The sequence below is a fragment of the Salvelinus fontinalis genome, chromosome 41, assembly GCF_029448725.1.
Source record: "Salvelinus fontinalis isolate EN_2023a chromosome 41, ASM2944872v1, whole genome shotgun sequence".
Lineage (NCBI taxonomy): Eukaryota > Metazoa > Chordata > Actinopteri > Salmoniformes > Salmonidae > Salvelinus > Salvelinus fontinalis.
Genome location: NC_074705.1, coordinates 13,011,314 through 13,024,555, shown reverse-complemented (window position 1 = coordinate 13,024,555; position 13,242 = coordinate 13,011,314). Strand labels below are relative to the sequence as shown.

The 13,242-nt window shown below is 39.9% G+C and overlaps 1 protein-coding gene across 2 annotated transcripts in view; it reads left to right on the top strand.

The window, feature by feature from the left end:
• Positions 1-13,242, top strand: part of LOC129840722 (inactive dipeptidyl peptidase 10-like) — a 67,202-nt gene that overhangs the window by 33,774 nt on the left and 20,186 nt on the right. For both annotated transcript variants that reach the window (XM_055908838.1, XM_055908840.1), the window contains exons 2-8: positions 104-218; positions 499-594; positions 5,401-5,495; positions 9,573-9,647; positions 11,306-11,358; positions 11,547-11,628; positions 12,515-12,635. In XM_055908838.1, coding sequence (XP_055764813.1) covers positions 104-218; positions 499-594; positions 5,401-5,495; positions 9,573-9,647; positions 11,306-11,358; positions 11,547-11,628; positions 12,515-12,635 — 637 coding nt within the window. The remainder of the gene's footprint in view (positions 1-103; positions 219-498; positions 595-5,400; positions 5,496-9,572; positions 9,648-11,305; positions 11,359-11,546; positions 11,629-12,514; positions 12,636-13,242) is intronic.

The following is a 13,242-nucleotide window of genomic DNA, read 5'->3' as shown; positions in this document are numbered from 1 at the left end:
ATAGGGGCCTCTACTACTGAACATGTTTATGTCTGGTAGTAATCATTACAGTACAATATTTACTTGAAGAGTGTTCTCAGTTTGCTTTGTGTGTTTTTTCCAGGACTTTGTGCAAGTAAGCCCCGAATCAAGGAACTACAAAGGAATAGCCATCTCCCTGCTGGTCATAGTGGCAGTTTGCTCCCTCATCACCATGTCTGTCTTTGTTCTCACGCCAGGTACTGTACCCACCAGGGGACCACGAGACCTCATGGGGTTTATTTGTAGAGTCATAGTTACTGTAGGCCTGTATTCTAACTAACAAAATATAATAACCAGCATTTTTCCTGGTCAGGTTGTCAGAACCCTGAGTTTTTCAAAACAGTTTTATAATCAGTGTAATATTGACTGTTGTTATGTGTGTATGAATATCAATTATTTTCCTGTGTGATTTTATCCTTATCAGGCTGTAATATCCGTATTTTGATAACTGGCCTAACACTGATATCCTGTTTGCAGTGGAACTTCCTGGTGTGGCTAACTCCAGACTTACTGTGCTGGACCTGTTTAAACCAGAGTTCTCCGTGCACGATCCTGAGGCCAGGTGGATAAGTGGTAAGTACTTTCAGGATAACCGTCTAACATTCCTGTTCTAACGAAGCCTTTAGACTGATCCCTATACTCTCAATCTGATGGAGTCTCACATGAAAAGGTTGGATTTCCCCAAAAGCAACAGATTATAAGCCCTCAGCAGTGCCACAAAGGGTAGGGAGGCTACTATTATAAGAGAAAGGGTGTGGCCAGGAGGCTACTATTATAAGAGAAGGGGTGTGGCCAGGAGGCTACTATTATAAGAGAAAGGGTGTGGCCAGGAGGCTACTATTATAAGAGAAAGGGTGTGGCCAGGTTGGCTAGTTTTTGGAAGCTATTGGGCTACAGTCTATCTGATAGTTGGATGAGGGTGACAGAGATTCTATTCTCTTGACATGATCCTACAATCCAAAGTACTTCTCATAAAACGATTAAATCATAGATTTTTGTTTGTTTGTTGTTACACATTTTAAACTTTGTTTCACTCACAAGCAGAGCATTCTGAACCTCTCAACTCAAGCATGGGAGCATGATAGCTCAAGTTTTCATCTCATCTTGAGCTATAATGACAGCTGAGAGTTTAGCATGGCATGGGAGCAACACCTCCTGACCAGTCTCAGTAAAACAGATGGCCTCCCAGTCATGCCCCCATTCTGTCCGGTTTGCCAAAACAGGGTTGACTCCATCTCAAGCCATCACTGGGAGCCCTTCTGGGATATACTCTCAGGTCAAATCTCCCTGCCCCGTATCCAGAACAACACCCCTTTCTCCAAAACCTAGCAGGTTTCATAATAGTGTGAGAGAATCGTTTGGGGTGGCAGCGCTGGTGTCTGTTCTATTGTCTGAGCTGGTGTGGTTCTTCTTCGCTTGTCTTGGCCACAGCGAGCGGAATCTCTTCCAGCCTGCGTATGAAATTGAGGCCTGGAAGCCTGCGGAGAGCTTTTCCATCCAAGGGTAGCAAATACAAATGACTTTTTCAGTCGCCTGTTGATTCTCATTATGGGGATTGGAGTGTGATGCCTTCTCACACACTGTGTTGACCTGATGGACTGCATTAACTCTTATGGGCCTCCCGTCGTTTTTCACAACGCCTTCCGTGATGGATCAAGCCATATCGTCCACCCCCTCGTCCGCTCACGCTGACGTTTCTCCTTCTGTAGGACACAGCGATAAAACTTTGCTGCCCCCCCATAAAACACTGTGAGAAATATAATGACCAGTGTTTTCATCACCACCTCTCTCATGTTAGCTGACATTACGTTATAGTGGTAAATATTGGTGAGATTAGAGCCAAGCCATCAGGTGGTATGAAGACAGACAGACAGACAGACAGACAGACAGACAGTGATGCGTTGGTGAAGGGCAGTGGTCTGCCATGGCACAGCTGCAGAGACAGCTCCTGCTAGGACCTCATTACATTTGGGGGGATTATCTTGGTGAGCGCTCCCTGTCTGCCTGCTGCTAGCGTGCTATGCTGCAACACGATCAGACTGTTCCTAAGTAGACACAGCCCCTTAGAAAAGCTGCTCAGGTTTAGACTATTACCATTAGAAAACTAGTGTTCACAGTCGCATACATGTTAAACTGAATTGCCTTTTTTTAACACCTTGAAATGATCAGCACTAACTGTGTATCACGTTGTCGGTTCAAGTTCATCATTATTATTATATTTTTTAAACATAAGCACCAAAAAGTATCAATTAGTGTTAATTTCACATGCCGTAAATAATGTTGTAATAGTAAACACACTCTTGCTGATCATGATATTGCGTATGGCCCTTGTTATTTTCTAGTGCATACACTACATGAACTTCCAAACAGCCTGCATCCCAAGAATTCATTTAAATATCATACAATTAATTTGTGTAACCACGGAAACTATATACCTTATTTATCGATTTCCTGAATATAATTGTACGTGGTGTATATCATTCTCGACAGACTGGGGAAGGATAAATAACTGTTTGTTCTGGCCAGTGGGATGTACTGTATATGTGACTTATGTAAATGAGAACTAACCCTACATTTTCACACAACATATTAGTCAGAACACGTGTTTTAATCAGGGAAGACGACACGATGTTCATACTAAATATAGCCTCTGAAATGTGAACACCATACACACTCTGTTTACCCCGTTAGTGATATAAAAAGTGGTTTTCCATACATATAGAATATGAAGTGGTTGTCCATACATATAGAATATGAAGTGGTTGTCCATAAATATAGAATATGAAGTGGGTGCCCATACATATAGAATATGAAGTGGTTGTCCATAAATATAGGATATGAAGTGGTTGTCCATAAATATAGAATATGAAGTGGTTGTCCATAAATATAGAATATGAAGTGGTTGTCCATAAATATAGGATATGAAGTGGTTGTCCATAAATATAGAATATGAAGTGGTTGTCCATAAATATAGAATATGAAGTGGTTGTCCATACATATAGAATATGAAGTGGTTGTCCATAAATATAGGATATGAAGTGGCTGTCCATACATATAGAATATGAAGTGGTGTCCATAAATATAGGATATGAAGTGGCTGTCCATAAATATAGAATATGAAGTGGTTGTCCATAAATATAGGATATGAAGTGGTTGTCCATAAATATAGAATATGAAGTGGTTGTCCATAAATATAGGATATGAAGTGGTTGTCCATAAATATAGGATATGAAGTGGTTGTCCATAAATATAGAATATGAAGTGGTTGTCCATACATATAGAATATGAAGTGGTTGTCCATAAATATAGAATATGAAGTGGTTGTCCATACATATAGAATATGAAGTGTATATTATAGGTATACCCTGGGGGATGTCATGAGTGATTCAATATAGTATCAACTTCATCACCACAGTCATACCCTATTAGCTTGTCCATACACATGTCCAGCATGATCACGACTACCAACATATGTGATTCCATAACCTCTGACATGTCTCTGTAATAATTCATTATTCATGTTCACCTCTGTATTCATATATATTTTCATGTCCATGTTTTGGTGACTGATACAGTTTTTCTATTAATCATGAATACCGTAGTAGTATCTCAAATTGGAAGACGTATTTTTAGCAGTCGCTTTTATCCAAAGTGCCTACATTTTCTCATGGGTGGCCCCAGCAGGAATCTAACCCATAATTCTGATGTTGGTAGTGTCATACTCTTATCAACTGAGCCACACAGGACCACAACACTAATTTTACCTGATTATGGTCTACATAGATAGTGGTTGAATGTCATGTGAGGAAGGCTATTTAAATATTATAATTGCCTAGCCTTGTGGACATAGGAGGAATTTTCATTAACTGAATATAAATATATTTCGAATGACGTCACCGAGGCAGAGACGGCAGTGGTTAAGCGAACGGGCTGTTTAAAGGTTATAGTGTCACATGAGCTCCAGCTAGATAGTGTGACTCACCACATAGGCTACAGGCTTCGAACCTGGCTTGTTTGTTGTCTTATTCCTAGTTCTCCTGAAATCAAAGTATTGCTAAATTGTCTATAGTTGGCCAGGGTTTCTCAAACTCGTTCCTGGGGCCCTCCCTGGGCGCACATTTTTTTTTTTTTTTTTGCCCTAGCACTACACAGCTGATTCAAATAGCCAACTCATCATGAAGCTTTGATTACTTGAATCAGCTGTGTAGTGCTAGGGCAAAAAACGAAATGTGCACCCCATGGGGGGCCCCTGGACCGACTTTGGGAAACCCTGTAGTAGGCTACCCTTTTCACACTACTGAGCCAGTCAAGCTGTACTGCACCGGCCTGGTTCCACATCGAGCATAGTTGCTGGAATATCATCATAGTTTACCTGTATTATCATGTCAAAAGTACGAGTTGAGGTGTCATTCAAATATTCCAATTGTGTTGGACCAGTGAAGAATGTACTTCCTACTCCTCTCCGTCAACCTCCCAATGGATCAGTTAGACATGTACATCCTCCACGTTTTAGGAACCATCCGAGGAACCACCCCTCCAAAAGAATTCATGCTTTGGCATGTTTATGTAAGATGTTTCGTGTGAAATCACAAAGGTGTATTGTGGTTCCCGTGTGGCTCAGTGGTCCCGTGTGGCTCAGTTGGTAGAGCATGGCGCTTGCAACGCCAGAGTTGTGGGTTCAATTCCCACGTGGGGACCAGGCTTCAATTCCCACGGGGGGACCAGGATGAATATGTATGAACTTTCCAATTTGTAAGTCGCTCTGGATAAGAGCGTCTGCTAAATGACTTAAATGTAATGTATGTAAATGTGTATTTACAAGCAGTAAGCTAACGTTGCAACATCCGAGTCATTTCGCACATTTGGCCGTTGCTAGGTAGATTTGAATGACATTTTCCATTGTTATTTTTTATTATTTGAGGAATTCAGTTCTATAATATATAACATAATATAATGCTGACCAACCGTTTTACTCTCGTTCTGCATTATTTAGCATAGCAGTTACGTAGCTGCATTTAAGATCACATTTTTACTCAGAGCAACTGCCCGAGGCCAACAACTGTGAATTGGGAGCCATCTTCCTAAAGATAGATAGTGAGATTTGTAATGCAGAACAAAAGGAAGCCATTGCAATAATGTGGCTGGCTGGCTGACTGCAGGTCAAAAAGGTTTTGCTCAGTAGAAATGATGAGAGATGAGAGGCACTCTTAAAATGAACTGCTGGAAAATGAAATGCCTTCTCCCTCTCTCTTTGGGGTCTGCAATGGATATTGATAAGTGGATACAATGTCAGAATGTGTAGGCCTATTTTTTTCATCTTATCTAAAATGTGGTTATTAAGGAACATTTTTACAACCTTTTTCTTTTATCATTTTACAGATTCAGAGGTTTTGTACAGGAACAGAGACGGCCACGTCATCAAGTTCAACTTTGCTTTAAACGAAACAGAAATGATCCTGAGAAATATCACGTTTGTAAGTAGCTTGCCACCTATGGGTCCCAGTCTCTAACATCAATTGACCGATCAGCATTCATAACACTGTACCATATTGACCCATCAACATTCATAACACAGTACCATATTGAACCATCAGCATTCATAACACAGTACCATATTGACCCATCAACATTCATAACACTGTACCATATTGACCCATCAGCATTCATAACACTGTACCATATTGAACCATCAGCATTCATAACACAGTACCATATTGAACCATCAGCATTCATAACACTGTACCATATTGACCCATCAACATTCATAACACAGTAACATACTGACCCATCAACATTCATAACACAGTACCATATTGACCCATCAGCATTCATACCACAGTAACATACTGACCCATCAGCATTCATAACACAGTACCATATTGACCCATCAGCATTCATAACACAGTACCATATTGACCCATCAGCATTCATAACACAGTACCATATTGACCCATCAGCATTCATAACACAGTAACATACTGACCCATCAACATTCATAACACAGTACCATATTGACCCATCAACATTCATAACACAGTACCATATTGACCCATCAGCATTCATAACACAGTACCATATTGACCCATCAGCATTCATAACACTGTACCATATTGCATAGAAATATCAAAGCTGAGCACATTGTCATTATTTGCCTCCTGTAGCATTGTGATAAATCAATTTAAATATTGAAAAGGTGTGGGCTACGGAGAAAAATATGGCATAGACTGCTACAAGCACTGGAAAGTTCCAGGGGATGAAGGATGAGGGGACGTGTGGTTGTGAGACATTGCGGTGGGAACGTAGGTCTGAGCAGGTGTGATGTCATTGATGTTTAATGAAATGTATGTCTGTCTGTGTATTGTCATTTGTTTATGTATGGTTGTTATTGTTTGAGAAAAAGGATATAATCGTAAAACAAAAAAAAAGACTGATCTGACAGGTCATGTTTTATGTGTTGCATAAGGCTAAGCGGCTTTTGACTGTCATTGCAAGGCTTGCTTTTTGCCATTTAATAATCTAACTGGGCGGAGAGCAGGGCACCATTAATCCCTGATTAATGTTTAGACATGCTAGCTACAATTTTGGGTGGAAAGGTCATATGCCTGTGATTGTAATAGCACGGTGGCCTAAAGGGGCAAAGTACAGTATACAGGCTGTGTATTGGTTTACCATCATCTGAATTATTTCTTAGATCTACAGTGCATTTGGTAATTTTTCAGACCCCTTCCCCTTTTCCACATTTTGTTACGTTATAGCCTTATTCTAAAATTGATTAAATACTTTCCCCCCCAATAACTCTACACACAATACCCCATAATGACAAAGCAAAAACAGAATTTTTTTGGGGGGGGGAAATGTATTAAAAATGAAAAACAGAAATACCTTATTTACATAAGTATTCAGACCCTTTGCTTTGAGACTTGAAATTGAGCTCAGGTGCATCCTGTTTCCATTGATCATCCTTGAGATGTTTCTACAACTTGATTGGAGTCCACCTGTGGTACATTTAGTTGATTGGACATAATTTGGAAAGGCACACATCTATCTATAAAAGCACCCACAGTTGACAGTGCATGTCAGAGCAAAAACCAAGCCATGAGGTCGAAGGAATTGTCCATAGAGCTCTGAGACAGGACTGTGTCGAGGCACAGACTTGAGGAAGGGTACAAAAACATGTCTGTGCATTGAAGGTCCCCAAGAACACAGTGGGCTTAATCATTCTTAAATGGAAGAAGTTTGGAACCACCAAGACTCTTCCTAGAGCTGGCCTCCCAGCCAAACTGAGAAGCAATTGGGGGGAGAAGGGCCTTGGTCAGGGAGGTGACCAAGAACCCGATGGTCACTCTGACAGATCTTCAGAGTTCCTCTGGGGAGATGGGAGAACCTTCCAGAAGGACAACCATCTCGTCTGCACTTCACCAATCAGGCCTTTATGGTAGGGTGGCCAGACGGAAGCCACTCCTCAGTATAAGGAACATGACAGCCAGCTTGGAATTTGCCAAAAGGCACCTAAATGACTCTCAGACCATGAGTAACAAGATTCTCTGGTCTGATGAAACCAAGATTGAACTCTTTGGCTTGAATGCCAAGCATCACGCCTGGAGGAAAACTGGCACCATGTTGAATCATGGGGGTGGCAGCATCAAGACTAGTCAGGATCAAGGGAAAGATGAACAAAGCAAAGTACAGAGAGATCCTTGATGAAAACCTGCTCCATAGCGCTCAGGACCTCAGACTGGGGTGAAGGTTCACTTTCCAACAGGACAACAATCCTAAGCACACAGCCAAGACAATGCAGGAGTGGCTTCGGGACAAGTCTCTAAATGTCTTTGAGTGGCCCAGCCAGAGGCCGGACTTGAACCCGATCGATCATGTCTGGAGAGACCTGAAAATAGCTGTGCAGCAACTCTCCCTATACAACCATACAGAGCTTGAGAGGATCTGCAGAGAAAAATTGAATAAACTCCCCAAATACAGGTGTGTCAAGCTTGTAGCGTTATGCCCAAGAAGGCTGTAATCGCTGCCAAAGGTGCTTCAGCAAAGTACACAGTAAAGGGTCTGAATACTTATGTAAATGTGATAAATTGTTGTTGTTTTTTTACAAAAAACAGTTTTTGTTTATGGGGTATTGTGTGTAGATTAATGAGGGAAAAACATGTTTGAAATACATTTTAGAATAAGGCTGTAACGTAACAAAATGTGGAAAAAGTCAAGGGGTCTGGAAACTTTCAGAATGTACTGTGATATGATACTTCCTAGATCTATGTACAATATACTTCCCAAATCTATGTACAATATACTTCCTAGATCTATGTACAAGATACTTCCTAGATCTATGTACAAGATACTTCCTAGATCGATGTACAAGATACTTCCTAGATCGATGTACAAGATACTTCCTAGATCTATGTACAATATACTTCCTAGATCTATGCACAAGATACTTCCAAGATCTATGTACAATATACTTCCTAGATCTATGTACAAGATACTTCCTAGATCTATGTACAAGATACTTCCTAGATCTATGTACAAGATACTTCCTAGATCGATGTACAAGATACTTCCTAGATCTATGTACAAGATACTTCCTAGATCTATGTACAAGATACTTCCTAGATCTATGTACAAGATACTTCCTAGATCTATGTACAAGATACTTCCTAGATCTATGTACAAGATACTTCCTAGATCTATGTACAAGATACTTCCTAGATCTATGTACAAGATACTTCCTAGATCTATGTACAAGATACTTCCTAGATCTATGTACAAGATACTTCCTAGATCTATGTACAAGATACTTCCTAGATCTATGTACAAGATACTTTCTAGATCTATGTACAAGATATTTCCTAGATCTATGTACAAGATACTTCCTAGATCTATGTAAAATATACTTTCTAGATCTATGTACAAGATACTTCCTAGATCTATGTACAAGATACTTCCTAGATCTATGTACAAGATACTTCCTAGATCTATGTACAAGATACTTCCTAGATCTATGTACAAGATACTCCCTAGATCTATGTACAAGATACTTCCTAGATCTATGTACAAGATACTTCCTAGATCTATGTACAAGATACTTCCTAGATCTATGTACAAGATACTTCCTAGACCTATGTACAAGATACTTCCTAGATCTATGCACAAGATACTTCCTAGATCTATGTACAAGATACTTCCTAGATCTATGTACAAGATACTTCCTAGATCTATGTACAAGATACTTCCTAGATCTATGTACAAGATACTTCCTAGATCTATGTACAAGATACTTCCTAGATCTATGTACAAGATACTTCCTAGATCTATGTACAAGATACTTCCTAGATCTATGTACAAGATACTTTCTAGATCTATGTACAAGATATTTCCTCGATCTATGTACAAGATACTTCCTAGATCTATGTACAAGATACTTCCTAGATCTATGTACAAGATACTTCCTAGATCTTTGTACAAGATACTTCCTCGATCTATGTACAAGATGTATTAACCTTTAGATGTTTTATTTGTGACTTCTGTCTTTTCTTTTGTCCTAGGTGTCTTTCAAAGTTGCCAAATATTCCCTCTCTCCAGACATGAAATATGTGCTATTTGCTTACGAAGTGAAACAGGTAGGATATGAACAGCCGTTAACCCTCCTGTTGTGTTCGTTCCATGTGAATTCATTCTGTGTTCCCGGTCCAAAATGACCGCCCCATTATAGCTGATTATAAATCCATAACAATGTATGTATATTATCACCTAATGCTGTGTTAGATCTTTTTTATCAACTGAAGTTCTTGTGAACATTACACGTTTTGAATTTCTATTTGCTATTTATGGCCTGTAGGACTAATTGACCTGAGCTCATACATCTCGTTTTTGAGTAAAAAAAGCGTAATGTATGGATTATTTTGACTATAACAAATACTCAGATGAAACACATTGTGCTCTTTATCCTGGCCTTTTTCCGTTTCCTGGCCTCTCTCCTCCTCACCAGTGTCATGATCAAAGATATGATCAAGAGTCTCACATACAGTATATCGTTTGGTCATTGTGCTGCCACAGAATGAATTGTGAGCAAGGCCTCAAATAAGCTTTATATACCAGAGCTGCGAGATAAGTTCTATATATTATTGAAACAATGTTGCGATTGTTTGTGAGAATGCCAACAGGTGTGGTTCCCGTGGGGGGGGGGGATTCTATTAGGGAAAGGTTCCTGTGGGGGTTACCATGGAAGCCAAGAAGGGGAGTGAAGTGTGTGTGTGTGTGTGTGTGTGTGATCAAACACACATGCATGTGGGGGTCTGGGAGAGGAAGTGTGTCCATCTGATGAATGGGCATGTGCCGGAACTCAATTTTATACACTAATTGTAGTCTCACCCATTCATTTCTAATGACTGGTCATTTTTTGACCGGGAACACCACAGGTGTACAAAAGTTAAATAAAACACCCAAAATGTCATGAAAATCATCAAAATGTATTTTGTGTGTTTAGATGCCCTGTGTGGACAAAGTCATGGAACCTTATGACAATCAGATTAAACAAACTACATTTTTCTTAATCGGTCCAATTCAGTGGTTCCCATGACCCTAAGCATAGGTTGAGTCTCAATTGTTATTCCCTGATTCCTAGCCTCCTCTTTCCTCGCCTCATTCTCAGAATGCATCGGAGGAGAAGGTCCGAAGGAAATCTCAGATCTTCTGTTTTAATGCGTTTTGAGAAGGACTTGAGGAGAGAGGACGCGAGGATTCAAGGAAATTGCAATTGAGATTCACCCATAGTCTGACTGGGAAGGAGACCAAACCGCAAATAAGCTCTGATCAGAAATCAGATTGCACCAGCTGGGTTAATGGCGGGTGTACTAACCTCATTGAGTTTTATCTTCTTTTTCTTTCTTTATTCACCTTTTATGTGTTTTTACGTATTAATATTTAGGCCCAAACCAAGGATCTCTCATTGATTTCCTCTTTGTTTAATGGCTGGATCGCTGGCAACCAAGGTTTGGAAACATTGCACCAGAATGGGATTCCCTAGAGAATGGACTGATGCAAATGTTGTTCAGTTGTGTTATGCATTATTATTATGCAGTATCAAAGTTTGCGTGATGATTAACCTTGAAGATGTGCGTTGGATCCCTGAGCTGTGCGGGCTAACACAGTCTTGAATTCTTTTCGGAAACAGTTACATTGTGGAACGTGATTTCTAACATGAATCATTTGCATCATATATGCTTTACTGTTGTCTATTATTTATTATAACATGAATTGTCAATACTTTCAATTTCAGGTATATAGACATTCCTATACTGCATCGTACATTGTTTACAACATCCACACAAGGTAAGGGACTGAATGGACTGGTTGATGCTTCCTGTCTTGTATTGACATGCATACCCCCACACTGAAGAGCATACTGTATTATGTATGGTACACCCAATCTTTGACATCTCTAGTTCAACAACAGCTGGGGTTTGTTCATGCCTGTCTGCCTGTCTTTGTGTACTTTTGTGTGCGTGCTTGTGTTTCAGAGAGGTGTGGGAATTGAATCCTCCGGAGGTCCAGAATGCAGTGCTCCAGCATGCAGCGTGGGGTGTGAAGGGACAGCAGCTGGTGAGTCTCTCCTCTCCTCTTCTATGATGCCATACACCTCTTTCACTCTCTCTCTCTCTCTCTCTCTCTCTCTCTCTCTCTCTCTCTCTCTCTCTCTCTCTCTCTCTCTCTCTCTCTCTCTCTCTCTCTCTCTCTCAGCCAATCGGAAATCAACCTATGGGCACAGCTCCTAGACTGTCATAGATGCCTCATCACACATATGAAAGAAATTGATAGGTGTGAGCATTATTGATGGATTTTGGACATGGTTCCATCAAGATGTGTTGAATGTGCTTTTCTGGCATGCGGGAGACCCGGTTTCAAACCCAGTCGTCACACTAGGGGTTGGTATAAAATTTGCTGAATTTATATTTGTTATGATGACAAGTTGAGGTACAGTTTCTCATGTGAAGGAGTAGAAAGCACTATTTGCTGTATATCAGGCGGCCATTTTGACAGCAGGTGGTCCTGTTACAGATGGGGATGCAGACTACGCTTTTCCGGACCAGACATTTGAGCATCTGTTACTCCGTTCAGAGTTTTTTTGGTCACAAACAAAACCCAGCATGTGATTTTTGTCTTGCCGAACATCTGGCGGCCTAACAAAGCACACTTGATTGTTAAAAGGGTACAAAAGTGAACCTGTGAAAGGAACTGATTGAAAAAGAGAATACTGAAGTTTAGCAATATATAGTCATTAATCAATACTACCTATTACGGTGCACTTTAACTCCTGAAATGGATCATAAATGGAAATAAGTCATAGAATGACTACCATATTTCTTTGGCAGTGAACTAGTGCTGTATTGTAGATACTGATTGGGAATCAGAGTCTGGCGTTTGCTGTGCTATAGTTTTATAGCGACTGTGCAAAGCACAACTACAATTCTCTTTACTCTCATTTCAGATCTACATCTTTGAAAACAACATCTATTACCAATCAGATGTGCAGAGCAATTCTCTTCGGATTACTTCGTCGGGAGAGGAAGGAGTCATATTTAATGGAATCGCTGACTGGCTGTATGAAGGTTTGTCTGAATGCCTTGTACCCAAGGACATAATGTCAGGAAAGGTATTCCAGGCATTGGAAATAAATAATTTTCAGCCACAAAGGAATTCATCACTTTCACAGTTGAACAGCTCTCAGTCGCATTCAGGGACGGATGGAATAAGAATTCAAAATGAACTCTACTAACGATATTAGTCCCATTTCTGAAGAATAATTGAATAAATGAGAACTAACTCAGAATTTTTAAGTTAATTAAATATAGATGAAGGAAAGTCATTATTTCACCACAGCAGTGTTGTCTCCTCATGAATGGGCCATAATCCACACATTGTTCCATGCTCAGGGATAGCAGGGACAATTTCATTCATAATTTGCACTTATTATTTACACCTTAATGATGGATTGTAGCCCTGACTTAATTAAGACCAATTTTGTGTTTTATCTACATCAGCCAAAAACAAGTTCCGTAAAAAAACTGTAAGAATTTTTTATTTGTCATCCTTTTGACATATTTTCAACAAGGTTGTGTAAAACACAGATTTCCAATTGATGCAGACACAAATTCTAACTTTCTCTTAACTTTACTTACAATAACATATTGCTCTTATACAGTATATAGCAACTTT